This window comes from Zingiber officinale, chromosome 6B, assembly GCF_018446385.1.
Source record: "Zingiber officinale cultivar Zhangliang chromosome 6B, Zo_v1.1, whole genome shotgun sequence".
Lineage (NCBI taxonomy): Eukaryota > Viridiplantae > Streptophyta > Magnoliopsida > Zingiberales > Zingiberaceae > Zingiber > Zingiber officinale.
In genome coordinates, this window is record NC_055996.1 from 125,593,541 (window position 1) to 125,611,485 (window position 17,945).

Genomic DNA, 17,945 nt, shown 5'->3' on the forward strand with positions numbered 1-17,945 from the left:
AATTTTGGAATTAGAATATTGAATCTGCTTTCATAACTCTAACTTGGCTAGAATTAAAATCCAATTGGTGCACGGATTGTCAAATTAAGGTTAAACTAAATTTCACTTCGATTTGGTTCAAGAGAAAAGGGGCTAAAACTTTTTTTTTAGATATTTTTGATGATTGGCACCAAACCCTTGAATGCATTCAAGCTCAAGGGAGGTCATGATGATTTAATGTTTGCAGTGTTCGTTACGATGTGTATATTTTCCTTTTTTTGCTTCCCTTTTATTCCTTATGCTGCATGTTCAAGATCATCAAATTGGATCCGTTCATAAACCATATAAATCCTTAATCAATCAAATTAACAACAACATGATTAAGGCATTAGAATTATCCAATACATTAGTATGCGGCTCCAATACATTGCATGCATTGGAATTATCCATCTCTTTCTCCTTTTAGTTTATGCAAAGGGATCTCTTCGAACCAAATTTTGTCCTATATATTGACAGGCTACGTACTTATTCTGCAAATAGAGTAACAAGTCCATTTTAGATTTCGACCAAGCACTTCAAACACCGACTGATTCATCAAGTTATGGTGAATGAATTGGTCACCAGAGTCACACTTAATAAATTATTTTATTCCTTGACTAACGCATGCAAATCAAGCTTCCAAAAGGCTTTTCATGCATGTCAGACTCCTGCCATTTTGGCTAATATTAAAGTCACGTCGGATGCTGAAGCTTTAAGCCGGACTGCGTTCTCATCTCATCTCGTGCGCGTGCAGTAAACAAGGTCACATGGAGTCATCAATTGACAATGTGTGCAACGCAAGTTTTGACAGCGTAGGCTGAAACAGAACAGCTATAACTACTCTACGGCACTCTATCAAACAAACAGTAATTGAGGACGACAACAGTTTAATTTACCTACACTGTGTAGGCATGACACCAAACGCAGAGGACGCAGAGGAAACAAGGACATCATCATCCACAGTCAACATCACTATTTACCTACAGAACTCTCTCTCTCTCTCTATATATATATATATACGTTAATTAATTTTAAAGTCCACCACAAATCACGAACTCATCGATGTAATCGAACGCCCGACGTCAATTCCCAACTCACAATTTCTTCCATAAACAACTCAATGATTGCACCAATTGCAGCAATTATTAATTGCCCATAATTAACCCCCCTGCTTCACTTCTTCCGAACCCAACGATATGACATGACGTTTCCCGCATTATGTTTATCTTTTCACCCCAAATGCTGTGACAGTCGGTGAAAGACAAATACAAGACCAAGAAAGACGAACGAACGGGAGCAAATTGAGCTGAAAAGGAACAGAACACAGAATTTTACTACTCACGGTATTGGAAAATAGAGGAAGAGGAGGGGGCAAACTGGTAGATATCTTCGTCTAATTTGGTTTTGCCTTTTTTTAGACATGGTCCCTATCTACAATAGAGTTGCCATCTCGATCATCCATGGGTGAGATTGAATTGAGAGGCATGTAGAACTCCTCCCCAAGTTCTAAATTGCAAGAAGTTACATTAAAAAAAAAGACCGAGAGACCGAGAGAGAGAGAAGGGAAATTAATTACTGTATTAACCCAGGTCGCAGGTGAGGAGACCACCGGCGGTAGCACGCGTCGACATCTAGGTCAAGGCGCCGGCCTCCTGGAGTATCGGGACAAGGCGGTCCCGGAGATGGAGGCCCATGAGGCCCTCGAGGCCCCCCACTGCCACGCCGCCGACGAAGAGGGCCGGGAGGCCGGATCCCCCCGCCGCGACCGCTGCCGCCGCCTCCTCTTCGGCCTCCTCCAGTTCGATGGAAGTTGGGTGGGCCCTCACCGCCGCCAGCAGCTGCTTCATCACATGGCTCATGCAGCAGCCCCGGCGGCTGAAGATGACCACGGGGTTCTCCCGGATCAGCCGCCCCACCCGCTCCTCCGCCGACTCCTCCGCCCCGTCGATCGACAGCGCCGTCGCACCGCGCCGCTTACCTCCTCCCGAAACCGCCGCCACGGCCGCCATCGGATCGATCGCCGCTCCGCCTAATCTTTGTCCCTGGCCGCTGTACCGACGAACCGATCGATATAAAGACACGGAGAAGGCAGCCCAGGCACACTTATAAAAACAACCATCACGGCTCGATAGAGGCGCTTCTTTCACATGGGTGGTGACGTCACCGCAAACGTGACCGTAGACTGTGTCGTCACCACCCCCAACACGCGCCCCTCCCCTCTCCCCACGACGTGCCGAAGCTAACGTCACCCGACTACCCCACGACACGCGGACGGCTCAGATCGCTCGACGCGAAACCAACCACGGGCCCCCTCGACGTCGCTGCGCTACGCGTGGCGCCCTCCGCGACCGTTGACGTCGAATTAGTGCACGGCGCATTTGATAGGCGAAGGAGGGCCTTTTCCTCCGGGGTGGGACGTCACCTCGTCACGAGCAGGGGGTGATGGCCGGGCCCACGTGAGCAGACGGCGAGGATCCGATCTTCCCACTCGCTGGCCTCGGCGTGAATATGGGCCAGCCAATTAAGCAGATGCCTGCCTCCCGAGGAGTAGTGAGTATTTAGTATTACTTGGTCGTACGCGTTTTACTCTACCCGCCTCGATCCGAGGGCGGGACCCAGCTGGCGTTGCTTGTGGGAAGGGGTTAAAGCGAGCGGGTGTTGACGTGGAGTACTAATGTGGTAATGTAACGCAGCTCCCACACTCAAAGCCAAAGGAAGATTATTATTATTATTATTATTATTATTATTATTATTATTATTACGAATTTGGAGTACGTAGAGGGGGTGGTGCATTAATTGAGGATCACGCATGCATGGGGGTGCAGTTAACAGATGACGTCGTCGGTGTGCGATGAAGTGCATTGCAGGCAGGGCATTATGCGGGAGTGGTAAAAGCAATGTCTGCCATATACTTGAAAAAGAGCTGTGCATCTCCTTCTTCCAAAGTGCGTGACGCGCACAACGTTGTATATATGAGGTAGCGCGCTAGGAGGGGAGGACTGGGGGAGGCTTCAATTTACACTGATCTGGTCAACCTAGCTGGTGGGGTTGTCAATGGTGTGGGACTCTGGAATAATATCTTTATTCGTACGTGTTGGATGACTCTCGCCTCGACTGGAAGATCCACTAACAAAAGTGGAGAAGAGTATTATTAGCTAGTGTTTCATCACGATAATCATACTTTGTAGTGCTTATCCAATTATCTCCTTAATTTCTCTCTTCTTGGAGGATTTCTTATCAGAAGAAGAAATTCTTTCCCCCTTGATGTGGTTGATCTCTGTTAGTGTCATCTCTATGCGCGCATTATATCATATGGTGAGTACTTCATATGTACACATCTTATGTTTGTTTGAGGCTCTAATAAGAGATGCCATGCGAGTTTTAGTTTGTCTTTCTCAATCATACATAATAAATCGCCTCTAGTTCTTAAGATTGTCACCTCGTTGAATATTTAATGATTGATATATGATTAGTATAAGCTTGTATGCAATGGCCGCTTAATTATTGTACTTAGATGTGATAAGTCTTGATGATCATTTGCTAGTAGAGCGCATGCATGCAGTTTGGAAATTAGAATTAGGGTTGAGAGGTAACTATCTAGCTAGACTAAGACATGAATGTAAAATATTTCATAAAACATCAAAAAATTTAAAAACATTATAGTACATGTCATGACATATATATGCTAGTTAAGTGACATGTTTTAAGATTAAGTTTAACCTTAATTAAAATAGTGCTTATTTTAGCATGTTACTTATAATTAATCATGGATGCTATAGCCTACGGAACATGTTTGAGTAATCAATTAAAAATGAAAGTTCTTAGTAAAAAAAGGAAGATTGTGTCTTAGTGCGTTCATTGGATAGTTATTCTTATCGCTTGATAAAAAGACGAGACTCAATCATTGATTTGATAAGCTTTTTCTTTTTATCTTGTTCACGAGGTATCTCCACACCACATTAGATATATGTAACAGTATTGTCAGTATTATTCCCAGTTTAGGGAAAGAGTGAAAAAATTAAACTCTTAATTTCCAACAATATCATTATACAGAGTGAAAAGCTTGTAGTGTGCCTCTATCAAGAGGTATTTAGGCTGTGAACAAAAGAAGATTTTTTTTTTTTTAATTCTAGTGATCTCCTCTAGTCCATATTAACGATGAAAGTAATTAATATTTTTTCCTTCTAATTAAGAAATTAAGCAGAAGGAATTGTTTATTCAAGTGATCAGCCCATTCTTCTATCTTCTTTATTATTTCCAACATGTTATTTGGTTTCATACATCTATTTTAGTAGAGAATATAATGCAAATATACCTTTAATCAATAGATGCACACTAAGTTGTTCATCTACAATCGAATTCCAAACATATGTCTGTAGATTAATTGATGATAATATGAAAAATAGTAAATATTTCTTCTTGTTTCCATCGATGAGAATGACAAATGTTCATACAGTAGACTACCTGTAAAATAATACAATTGTGTTCATGATATTTAACTTTACAGAATTGGAAGCAATATATACTATATATGCATGAGCATGCCGACGTGGCATGGATAAGATTACAAAGCAAATCTACCATATAAGAAACGTGTCTAATCCTAGTTATTTGTAGATATCTGCCTAACCTACTGCGTGCTATATATACCCTTTTCATTTGCGTACCTTGTCAGTAATCTCTACAATATTTTACTGCAGATACTGGCAGATTGAACAAAGCATTATAGAATCATCATATGTTGAGTATCATCATATTTTAAGTTATCATTTTTGAAAGTAAAGATGTAATCGATTAGCCACTAAACTTAACTTTGCTTGGATACAAATCATTAAACACCATGTGGTTAGTTTATTTTATAAAAACCTGGAAGTTCTTATCTATTCATTATTCAAGAATAATAGATTCATTTGCAAAAAAGTAAAAAATAAAGATACAATAGAGGGAGACAGCATATATAGGCATTGACGGGCACTGCAGCTACCACAATAATGAGGGCGTCATTTTCATTGTAGGCTAGCTAGGCTTTGCCTGCATGCATGATTAATGCAATCGGTGGAACAGGTATTATTATCAATTAATGAATAGAAAACGATGGGATGGGGGAAAAGAAGAAAGAGTCCAAGGAAGGAGTAGATTTCGCACCTTGCGATCGATTTGCCAGTCAATGTCCAGGAGGTACTGAGTGGCGTTAGCTTCTCTAGCTCCGGTAATTTTTTTTCTGCATGTATTTTGAGCTGGCATCTTTGCAGTAGTAGTATTTAGTTTAGGGGTGGATTAGTGGCGTAAGATGAGAGCAATACGGGTAATGCATGTCACTAGTTTATTATTGCATGCAGTGGAACATTTCAAAACAGTGTTAGTGGTGCGCATAATATATTACTGGATAAATTTTCAGTGGATGAAAGAGTAAATTAGAAGAAGAGACTTGAATTACCTCCCCGATTGCGTATTAAGGCCGTAGTAGGGGTACTCCAACTTGGGCTTGGTTAGATAGGTTAGAATCTAGACATTAAAAAAAACTCTTAAATAATGATGGATTTAGCGATAAATTTTTTTGCCATCACTAAGTTAGCGAACGAAATAATATTTGATTATTAGCGATGAAAAAAAATATTATCACTAAATCTATCGTTGATTGAGTATTTTCACTTGAATTTATATTTATTTTATTTAATTAGCAACGAAAATAAATTTCTATCGTTAAACTAGTGTCGGAAATAAACCTCTATCGCAAAAATAGCAATGGGAAAAAAATCTGTCATTAAAATAACAAAGGAATTAAGTTTCCGTCGTTATTTTCTGTTGGTGCGGAAAATATCCGACGATCGAATCTAATTTTTGATAATGTCAAAAGGTTCAAAGTTAAGGTCATTTGTGGTCTAACGTGTTTGAATAAGTTTGTAGAAAAGTCCTAAGTGTGCTTAGGTAAAAGTCATAGCTGCGTTTAGGCAGATGTAAAACTCTAGGGGATGGTAACCCTAGGCGAAAAGTCTTGGCAAGTCGAAGAATTCGGACAAAAATCCTAGAGTCGGAGACTCTAGGTTGAAATCCTAGTGTCGCGAACCGGGTGGAAGACTGGATGAGTCGTGGAGCGAACGTCCAGCAGAAAGTCCTGGAGCCTCGGGTGCTGAGCAAAAGCCAAGTCGGTCTAGAGGACCGAGCTGATAACAGGTAAACTCTATCGAGAGGAGTAGGTGAGGACGCGTTCCCTGACAAGGGAACAATTAACGTCGGTTCGACCTAGAGTTTCAACGAAACTCAAAGTCAGAATCAGACAGTCAGAGGCTGTCATAATTTTATATTATATGTATATTGTTTTTGCCTGGACTAACTTTATTTTGTAGAAAATAAGGGTTGGAGAAAGTTGGTCTGGGTGTCCGGAAGGGATCCGGGCACCCGGAACTGGTCCGAGTGCTCGAAACCCAAAAGTAATTTGCAAGATGATGTGACGCATGGAGTGCACGAGCCACATGATCCAAGCACCCGGAATAGCCTATACAAGTAGCCTCGACCAGAAGCTTCAGAACAAGACAACGAATGACTTTCGCTTCTTCAAGCTACTCAGAAAACGTCTCCTCGACACTCAAAAGCTGCTCTAACAACCATCGTGCTGAAGGTTCATATTTCCGAGTTGTTGGTATTCTTTAAAGTTTTAAATTACTTGTAATCAATCATTATACTTGTACTTATTTCGATTAACTAGTAATTGCCCATTGAAAGTACTCTTACGTGCGGACCTTGGAGTAGGAGTCGTCACAAACTCCGAACCAAGTAAAATCTTGGAGTTTGAATTGTGTGTTTTATTTTCCGCTGTGTGTTTTACTTTGAGTTTTCCGAAACGAACGAAATAGCCACGAGCGCTATTCATCTCTCCTCTAGCGCTTTCGATCATACAATTGGTATCAGAGCGGGGTAGCTCTGAATCGATACAACTACCGTTCGAGCAATTTTTACTTTTTCGTCCATTTTTTTTTCAAAAATAAAACCTTATGCCTTTCATTTTTTCCCTCCAAAACTATTTTTAAAAAATTCATTTTCATCTTTTCACTATTGGTCGGTATTAACAAAATATCATATTTTTAAAAATTTATAATAATATTTTTTATATTTTTTTATATTTTATTATTTTTTTAAAAAAAATTTGTTGTTTCTATTTTTCTCCCGCACTACTAATCCAAGACCAAGTTTTGGAATATTTGATTCTTTTTCTTTTTGTGTGCGAGAGTTTCTACAATGACCCATCAAGAAGGCTATAGCACAGTCCGACCACCACTCTTCTCTGGCGAAGACTTCGGCTACTGGAAGGGTTGAATGGAGTCCTACCTCCAAACCCAGTTCGAGATGTGGATGATCATCAAAACCGGCATCTCACTCCCACTAGACGGCATAGAAAAACCAGTATCATGCGAGAACTGGGATGCAAGTATAATAAAGAAGGTCAAAGCCAACACCAAAGCAACGTGTACTCTTCAATGTGGTCTAACAAAGGAAGAGCTTAACCGAATTGGTCCATTCTCAAGCGCGAAAGAACTATGGGAGAAGCTGATCGAGTTGCACGAAGGCGCCTCCGATACGAAAGTAAGTGTGATCTAATTTTAAACAAGTTATATAACATAAAATTGCAGGAAGGTGAGACGGCTAGCCAACTTTACGCGCGGATACAAGATCTACTGAATGGACTCCACTGGATTGGACAAAAGATGGAGAATCGAGACATAATAAGGTACGCACTCAACACCTTTCCGAGGAATACTTTGTGGGCATCCATGGTAGATACTTACAAAGTATCCAAGGACCTTTCTTTAATTAGACTAGACGAGCTATTTTTAGAATTTGAATGACATGAACAGACTAATGCACGTTCGACCAAGAAAGGTATAGCTCTTAATACAGGAACAAGAAGAACACGGGAACCAAAAAAGCAAAGCACAAAACCGAACCCGAGTCCGAAGATGAACCGGACTCAGACGACGATGACGACGAGATAGCAACTGAACTTGCCAACCTGATATGAAAAATGTGCAAAAAGAAGAAGGTGACTCCATCGAACATGAAGGCCAAATCTGGAGTTACCTGTTATGGCTGCAACCAGAAGGGACACTACAAGCCGGACTGTCCGAACCAGAAGCAACGAAGAAGGAAGTCCTTGAAATCAACGTGGTCTGAGTCCTCTGAAGAGTCCGACAAAGAAGAACACAAGCAAACTAACTTCCTCGCTCTACCGGTACAAGCGTATGTTGCCGAAACTGAGTCCGAGTTCGATACAGAGAGCGAATTCGAAGTCGAGTCCGAGCGAAGCAATGGATCCGTATTCGTTTCCGAATGGCCTAACCCCACTGTAAGTTCTCTATTCGACGGTACTCAAGTAGACAATCTAGAAAATTTAGTTTCATATTCATTAAAGAAATTAGCTAAATCCAATGTCCAAGTCAAATTACTTCAAAAGGAGATAAAAGTCCTTAAAAAGTGACTAATCCTAGCTCCTTGCCTGACCTTGTTCAGACTGGAACCTCAACTCAAGTCCAAAATCTTGAGGAAGAGAACTCTAGCCTGAAAAATCAAGTCAAGGAACTAAAGGACACGTTGGAATGCTTCACTTTGGGTTCCAAGAACCTGGACCTGATTCTTGAAAAACAGAGAGTCGTCTACAACCGATCTGAACTTGGATTTAAGGTTAAACAAAAATACAAGTCTTATTTATCCCTTGTAAATCGATTAAATAGAAAAGTGGTCCAAGTATGAGTCCTCAAGTCTAACTTGATTAACCAAGTTGGACTTGGACAATATTGGATCCCCAAAGATCAAATACATTACCTTGATAGACCTTATTGAGGCTATGATCCAGGGGAACCAATAGAAAAATCATCTTTATTTATAAATAGAATTGTTTGATGCTTGTCTTACTGCTTTTATTGTACATGCTTAGATTAGGCTAGATAAAGACCTAAGCGTGATTTACACTTGACTAGTTAGACCTATGGGTTTCAAAAAGAAAAATTAAATATCCAATTTCTTTGAAAGGCTTGGCTTTGTCTAGAAGTGGTGGATGCTCTCATATCCAAGAAGGCCTAGTGCCTCGTCATAGCTTGGAAGCCAATCTTTGAAATGAATATTTAATTGACTAATTGAAAAACCTGAGTCTAACTCAAATATAAATTAATCCTTAGATGATAACCTAAATCAAAGATTAAATTAACCATCTCACAATAACCCATAAGGTTCCCCGATTGACAATTTAGAAAACGGTGAGGTGGACTTAGGATAAATTTAGCCAACTTAATAAATTTAACTTAAAACTAATTCAACTTAATAAATTTAACTCAACTTAATAAACTTAACGTAATTTCAAATTTCTTAATTAATTTCTAAATTCTTAATTAATTTCAACATTCTAAATTCTTAATTAATTTTAACATTCTTAATTAATTTTAAAATTCTTAATTAATTTCAAAAGCTTAATTAATTTTAAAATCATAATTAATTTTAAAAATATTCTCAAATGATTTTCAAAATCTAATTATTTTCAAATATTAATTATAATTAATTTCTAAGCTTAATTAATTTTAAAACCTTAATTAATTTTAAAACCTTAATTAATTTCTAAACTATAATTAATTTCAAAAGTTTAATTAATTTCAAAACTTTAATTAATTATAAAACTTTAATTAATTACAAAGCTTTAATTAATTTCAAAAATCTTAATTAATTTCTAAACTATAATTAGTTTCAAAACTTTAATTAATTATAAAACTTTAATTAATTCAAAACTTTAATTTCAAAAATTTAAGTAATTAACTTTCATATCTAATTAAGTTTCAAATATCAATTAACTTTCAAATTTAGTTAATTTTCAAAGTGTTAATATTAATTGATTTTTAAAGTATAATTAACCTTCAAAATCTTAATTATTTCCAAATGCTAATTAATCCTTAAATTTACACTTATATTTTAAAATTTGAATTTCAAACTCATTAAAAAGTCAAACTTAGGTTTTTAAAATTTCAAATTTTAATATTTTTGAAATCCAAATTTAAAGTCAAATTTAAATTCAAAATTCTCTAAATTTAAGTTCAAAGATAAATATTTTCAATATCTTTAATAATTTATAAACTTAAAATTAAGGTGAAAATTAACTTAAGTTCATCTCTCTCATAAGCTGAACATATTTGATAACTTAGAAAGGGTGAGATGAAAAATTAGGATAATAAATAATTACTTCTATTTTAAACTTATATTTTTACCTTGAATTTTCATGTCTGGAGTCTAGGAAAGCCTAAAATATTTTTGGTATTAATTAAGGGGGTGTGAAAGAAAGTTAAAGCATTAATTCTTTTTCAAAATTAAATTTTGTAAAAGTTAAAGTTTTTTTTTAAAAAAAGGAATTCAATTTTTTAAAATAAACATTAAATATTTCATCAAGTTCAAATATTTTTGTATCTAGAAAAATAATTTTTTTTTAAAAATATTTTTTACTAAGTTTCAATGTACTTAACTAAGTTTTTCTTAAAAATCTTTTCAAAAGCTAAGTACTTGATAAAGTACTGTTTAAATATTTTTCAAAGAAATCATTTTCTTAGCTAAGTATTTTCATAAGAAAATCTTTTTAAAGCTAAGTGTTTTATTAAAATCTTTTGAAAAGTTAAGTTTTTAACTAAGTTTTTAAACTAAGCTTTTATAAAAACTTTTTTGAGTACTTTTAACTAGGCTCTTTATTAAAACCTTTATAAAGCTAAATCCTTTACTAAAACAAAGATTTTATCGACATCTTTTTAAAGGTAAGGACTTAACAAAGTTTTATCAAAAGTTTTAAAGTTGAGTACTTAACTATGCTTTTTTCTTTTTAAAAGCTAAGTCCTTAACTATGCCTTTTATCAAAATTCTTTTTCAAAAGATAGGTACTTGACAAAGTTTCTTAAAAATCTAAGAACTTAGCTAAGTTTATTTAAAAAAAAAAAAAAGGGAAAAAAGGGTGCTACCCTTCAAGGGGAGCTTCAAGTTAAACATATTAAAAGCTAGTTTTTTTTATATCCTTTTCTCTATTTAATATTTTTTGATATATGGCAAAGGGGGAAAGGAAAGAGAAAGTTAAGTAATTAATTACATCCTGAGTTAAAAATTTGTTCAATTTGTTTAGTTTGTGATAATTACTTGATTAATATTACATCCTTTTAATTTGCACACATTTGTACTCTTATTATAGCCGACCCCACCTAGTGGGGAAAGGCTTAGTGGTTGTTGTTGGTGGTGGTGGTGGTGCAATATTCCCTAGGTCAAGGTTGACCTGGTTGACTGAGTTTGAATTGGTTCAAGCTCGAGTCTTGATGTTTGGGTTTCGATGTTTGACAATACATGGAGACAATACATGGAGATTGCAGGTGAAATTGTTCATGTGGGGAGATTGTTGGTACAATTCCCTTTTTGGTCAACGTTGACCAGTTCATATGTGAAGGAGAGTCAAGTAGGCTAAGGTTGATTGGATACTTGACTGGGAAATCCTAGTGAGTGAAGCTAGGTGAAAGTCCTGGTGAGTGAAGTTAGGCAGATGGGAAGTCCTAGTGAGTGAAGTTAGGTGAAAGTCCTAGTGAGTGAAGCTAGCTAGGTGAAAGTCCTGGTGAGTGAAGCTAGGCAGATGGAAAGTCCCGGTGAGTGAAGCCGGGCAGTGGGAAAATCCTGGTGAGTGAAGCCAGGTGAAAGACCTAGTGAGTGAAGCTAGGCAGATGGAAAGACCTGGTGAGTGAAGACAGACATGTGGAAATCTAGGTGGGTCAAGGTTGACCGGACACCTGGTGTTTGGAAGTCCAAGTAGGTCAAAGGATTGACCGGATACTTGGCAAGAGGAAATCCAGACGGGTCAAGGATAACCGGACATCTGGTGGAAGGAAGTTCAAGTGGGTCATGGAGGACCGGACACTTGGCATGAGATGGTAAGTCAAAGTGGGTCAAGGTTGACCAGATACTTGGCGCAAAGATAAAGTCCAGATGGGTCAAAAGTTGACCGAATTCTTAGCGGTTGTAAGTCCAATAGGGAGTTGACATGGAACTAGGAAGTTCGGACGTAGTAAACTTTCGAAGGCCATAACTTTTGACTCGGATATCGGAATGAGATGATCTCGGATGCGAAACGAAGCTAATTTCAAGCTCTATCTAGTTTTATACTTTCCAATTGATTGGACAATCGATTGGGGGGGTTCAATCGATTGGTCAATCGATTGGTTGACATGAATTCATGCAGAAATGAGCTGAATCGATTGGGTAATCGATATTGAAACTTCCCCAATCGATCGGGTGATTGATTGGGAGAGTTTTTGAGAGAACAGTGAGCTTCTGAATCGATCAGTTGATCGATTGAAACCTCCAATCGATCGGCCGATCGATTGGAGCGCTGAAAATCACTCGAGAAGCCTTGAATCGATTGAGTAATCGATTCAGGGCGATTCCAAGAGCATAGAGGCCCTCTGGATCGATCAACCGATCGATCCAAAGCCTCCCCAATCGATTGGGAGCAATCCAATCGATTGGGATTCGACCGTTGGCGCGGATAAAGCCGTTGGCAAGCGTTTTTCTGCGTACTTCTTCCTCTCTTCTCCATAGGCGATCACAGAACTTCTCCACAGCGATCTTTTCTTCCTCACCGCCAGTTCTTGAAGGTTTTTAGAGGCTCATCCAAGTCAAGAGGTGAGTTACAACAAGAAGAAGAAGCTAGGGTTTTCATTGTAATCTTGTAAGATTCATTTGTATTTTGCTTCTTTCTTTCTCATTATTTTATTGTGAGGTTGTACGACTTCTCCGCCTTTGGTAGTTACCTAGAAGGAGTGTTTTTATAGTGGAGGGTGCGTGAGTGTGTGGATCCTTGGACTAGTCACCTCTTCTTGAGGTGGATACCAAGTAAATCCCTAGAGTTAGTGTTGTGTGTTTGTTTTCTTGTATTTCCGCTGCACATCATCGCAAGAGGCAAGCAACGACGAGCATGGGATCGCGCCGAGCTATTCACCCCCCCTCCCTCTAGCTACTTTTCGACCCTAACAGTTGTTGTTGTTGTTGTTGTTGTTGTACTCTTATTATGTTTTACTTAACTTTAAACTTTGTTTCCATAATCAAAAAGGGATAAATTGTTGGTGCGAGAAGCATCCGACGATTGAACCTAAGTTTTGATAATGGCAAAAGGTTCAAAGTTAAGGTTATTTGTGGTCTAACATGTTTGAATGAGTTTGCATGAAAGTCCTAAGTGTACTTAGGCGACGAGTCGTGGAGCGAACGCCCAGCAGAAAGTCATGGAGCCTCGGGTGTTGAGCAAAAGTTCAGTCGGTCTGGAGGACCGAGCTAGCAACAGGTAAATTCTCCTGAGAGGAATAGGTGATGACGCGTTCCCCAGAGAGGGAACAGTAGGCGTCGATCTTGTTAGGATCCTTCGTACGGAGGCTAGAGAGGGGGGTGTGAATAGCCGACCCCAAATCGTCGCGTTTCTACAAACTAGGGTTAGCGCAGCGGAAAATAACACGTAGAAACGAAGGAAAAGAAGACAAACCTCAAACAAACTGATGTAACGAGGTTCGGAGATGATACTCCTACTCCTCGGCGTGTCCGTAAGGTGGACGAGCCCCTATCAATCCGTCGGTGGATGAGTCCCCAGAGAACCGGCTAATAAATGCTCCTTGTGGGTGGAGAAACCTCGCCACAATACTTGTAACAACAAGAAGGAGAACAACAGATACAAGAAAGCAAAAGACAATATGAAACACTTGCTTGCCTTTCTTGTTGACTGGAGTGATGAAGCAGCAGCTTCACACCAGCAGCAGCTGACGAGAAGCTCACGCGAAGCTTCAGCTGCGAGGAGCTCAGCAAAGCTCTGATAGCAGGTAAGAGCAGAAGCTCTAGAGCACAAGAACAGAAGTTCTAAGGAGGAAGCAATAGCAGCAACGAAGCCCTGTAGCTTCTTTTATACCTGCGAAGAAAAACACGAAGGAATATAGCCGTTGCGTCGCAATGGCTAGTGCCCTGATCGGTCCACACACCGATCAGGAGTGTTCCTGATCGGTCCACCGATCGATCAGCGCTTTCTCCCGAACTTCGCTAGCTACTGATCGTGCTCTGATCGGTCGTGGTGACCGATCAGGGTATGGCCTGATCGGTCTGCTGACCGATCAGGGCTTATTGAGTGCGGTTCCTCGCACTCCTCAAGATCGTCACCTGATCGGTCGGCAGACCGATCAGGATATCGCCTGATCGGTCTTGCAGACCGATCAGGCTCCATGCTGATCGGTCCCCAGACCGATCAGTAAGCTCACAGAATCGATGCGTGCCTTCTGTTTGTTATCTGATCGGTCAGCAGACCGATCAAATACACAAGCGTATCACTGGATCGGTCTGGTGACCGATCCAGAGCTTGGTTTTTGCCCAAACCAAGTCCCAAGTCTCCCAAACCAACATCCGGTCAACCTTGACCTGTTGGTACATCATGCTTAGCATCCGGTCACTCCCTTGACCTGCTAAGACTCCCTACCAAGTGTCCGGTCAATCCCTTTGACCGACTTGGACTTTCCTCTTTGTGTCAAGTATCCGGTCACTCCCTTGACCTACTTGACCTTCTCAACACCAGATGTTCGATCACCCTTGATCCATCTGGATTTTCCCTTGCCCGGCTTCACTCACCAGGACTTTCACCTAGCTTCACTCACTAGGGTTTTCCCCTTCACCTAGCTTCACTCACTATGAATTTCCGACTGCCTGGCTTCACTCACCAGGACTTTTCCCCGTGCCAAACTCCTTGTTTGGACTTTCCGCGTGCCAAGCTACCTGCTTGGACTTTTCCCCGTGCCAAGTTTCCGTACTTGGACTTTTCCAGTGCCAAGTCTCCATACTTGGACTTTTTGCGTGCCAAGCTCCCTGCTTTGACTTTTCCCGAATCAGGTCAACCAGGTCAACCTTGACCTAAGGTTGCACCTACAATCTCCCAAACACCTATTCTTGTCAAACATCAAGAATACAACTCTTCCTCGATCGTCAAACATCAAAACACAACTCGAGTCAGGTCAACTCGAGTCAAGTCGTGTCAACCTTGACCAAGGTTGACCAAACAATCTCCTCTTGATGTTTGACAAAATCCAAAATCAAGTTAGGTTAACCCGATAACCTAACTTAGGTTTTCCAATGTTCTTCCTTGAACATTCTTCCAGAACCTACACTCTCCCCCTTGGGACATCTCTCCCCCTTTTTGACACACATCAAAAAGAGGGAATCAAGGTCAAGAGTTTCTTCCTAATGAAAGTCTCATACCTTTCATTGAAACCCTTAATTTTCCCCTTGATACTAAACTCAACACTCAACTTAGTGACAATCCCATATCACTAATCCTCAAAAGTCTTAAGAAGTAAAAACTCCCTCTAAAAGTCAACTCCCCCTTGACAATTAGTTAAGACTCCCCCTAAAGGTCAACTCCCCCTTGACCATTGCACCAACAATGTCTTGGAGAGTTTCAAACTTTTAGAAACCCGAAACTCACCTCCCACAGCTGAAATTTCAGACTCCAGACGAATTTCAGCAATTCAGCACGCACTGATCGGTCCCCGGACCGATCAGGATCCCTGGATCGGTCCAAGACCGATCCAGCCTTGGACAGACTCGAGTTCTGATTTCCTTCTCCCGAAATTCAGAAACTCACAATAAATTCCAGAAAATTCCAAAAATTATAAAATTTTGAGGATATATTCCTCATAACATATACTATCAAGGAAAAATAGTTTTCTATGAAAATAACTTCCATTTTCAAATCTTGATACAAAGTTTGAAAAATTTTGAAATAGCTCAAAGTTTCAAAAACTTTGTATCACTTTGTTCAATGATGAATGTTATCACTAGAAAAGCTTCATCAAGGTTTTTCAAATCAATTTCAAAATGATTTTAAACCTTTTAATTTAGGACCATAATCTTAGGGCTAAATGTACATGACTTGTACATAAGCTTTCCGTATGATCCCCCAATTTTGAATTAGGTTCATCTAAGTACAAGAACTATGCACCTTGATCCTAACTCATTATCCTAATATCTCACACACATCTAAGGTGTATCAAACACATTCAAGTCAATTTTGATGTGAGATATGGGTTTAGGTCAACTTAGTCTAAGTTCTCATGCATTTTCTAAACACCAATTTGATCTCAATATCAAAATGTGCTTTTATCCTTAAATTAATTTCATTGATTATTAATGCAAGAGATGATGACATGGCATGAAATAATATCATAAATGAAAACATGTGACAATTTCATGATGTTATGGCATAAAGTATGAAACTTAACTAAAACATGACATATAAAGAACCTAAGCTTTATCATGACATATCAAATGATAAAATTAAACATGATGTCATGACATGTGAGGGCAAATAATCATGGCAAGATTTAGCATGAATAAGACATACCTAGATTACCTATCTAAGTATCCTTAGCCTTGATTGCCCTAATATGCCAAAATCCTAATTTTGACACTTCTTGAACTCTAGATTCATCCATGCCACTTAAAGATCAAATTTATCCTCAAATCTTGGCATGTTTCATTTTTCCTCAAGAGTTCTCTAGATTTTCCCAAATTGTGCCAATTGAAATTAACATCATCATTTTCCATGATGGCACATTTTACTCTTCCAAGGAGTAAATATTCCATTTCATTTTCAAAGGTTCCCAAAAACCTTGAAAATGCTCCTTGAGCGTCAATTTCCTCAAAGTTGGGTTAACTACCCTTCTAATCGGAGTTGACACTCTCTAACCCATCTATGGGGTAGAGAAGATGCTCCTAGGAACCCAATACCTATTTGAGCTCATTGGGTTCACTAAATATTCACTAGGGATAACTTCCCTAGCAACCCTCCTAATGACCCTCTTAGGCTTTAAAGCCTTGGTCATTTGGGACTCATCAAGATCAACTCTAGGGGTGACTCCCCTTGTGACCTTGGTGATAGTCTTCCTAGCCCTAGATTTTGTTCCATAATCGAATGGAACATTATGATAAGTGGGCTTGACCACTTGGGACTTAGGTTTGTGACCCAAACCTTTCTTGTCCTTGGACATTGGTTTTTGACCCTTAACCCCTAGAGATGACTTCTCCAAGTTCTTAAGAGCCTTTTCCAAAGTATCAAGTCTTGACCTCAAGACTTGATTCTCCTTCTCTAATACCTCAAGTTTTAATTTGTCATTGTTCTTTGAGGCATTCCTAGGCATATGTCTAGTTGATTTGGGATTCCTACCTAGGTTTTCCTTAGCCTTAGATGAGTTAATTCTAGGGTTGGTTTTCCTAGTGTTATCCTTATCTAGGCTTACATGTTTGGCTCCTAAGCACATATATTGATTCCTAAGATTATCATGCTTATCATTCTTGACAATTGCAATAAAACTACTAGCATGAGTCTTATTATTATTGCAAGAATGTGCCTTAAATGTTACCTTAGGGTTTGCCTTAGCTCCCCCTATCGACGTGCTCGGTCTCTTGTCCTTGTGAGATTGCCTCCCCCTCGGACATTGACTCCGATAATGTCCCCTTCGCTTGCATTGAAAACACACCACATGCTCTTTGCCTTTGCGTATCGGGACTCCGGCTTTCTTGACCTTTGGCGCTGGTGGAGTCTTCCTAACCCTCTTTGGACACTTACTCTTGTAGTGCCCAAATTCCCTACACTCAAAGTACATTATGTGTAATTTGCTAGAAATTAAAATGCTTGAGTTACCTAGGTTTGAGGATGGATGAACGCTCTCTCCTTCATCCCTTCCGGAGGTAGAAGCTTCTTCTTCTTGCTCCGAACTTGAAGAAGAACTCTCCTCTCCTTCTTTAGATGTTGAGTGACCCTCAACTTCTAAATCCATTCCTCCATGATGTGAACTCCTTGGCTCACTTGACTCCTCTTCATGACTTGAAGTGGAGTTCTCCTCATGGAA

At 39.4% G+C, this 17,945-nt stretch overlaps 1 protein-coding gene across 1 annotated transcript; it reads right to left on the reverse strand.

Annotated features, from left to right (window-relative positions):
* Positions 1-1,325: 1,325 nt before the first annotated feature.
* On the reverse strand, positions 1,326-2,104 carry LOC121989372 (monothiol glutaredoxin-S2-like). The gene has a single exon (XM_042543379.1). It carries the CDS (start codon positions 2,025-2,027, stop codon positions 1,650-1,652), a length of 378 nt encoding a protein of 125 aa, XP_042399313.1. The 5' UTR covers positions 2,028-2,104; the 3' UTR covers positions 1,326-1,649.
* Positions 2,105-17,945: the final 15,841 nt, after the last annotated feature.

Coding starts and splice junctions, on each gene's coding strand:
- LOC121989372 (XM_042543379.1), bottom strand. CDS start 2,027: ATGGCGGCCGTGGCGGCGGTTTCGGGAGGAGGTAAGCGGCGCGGTGCG.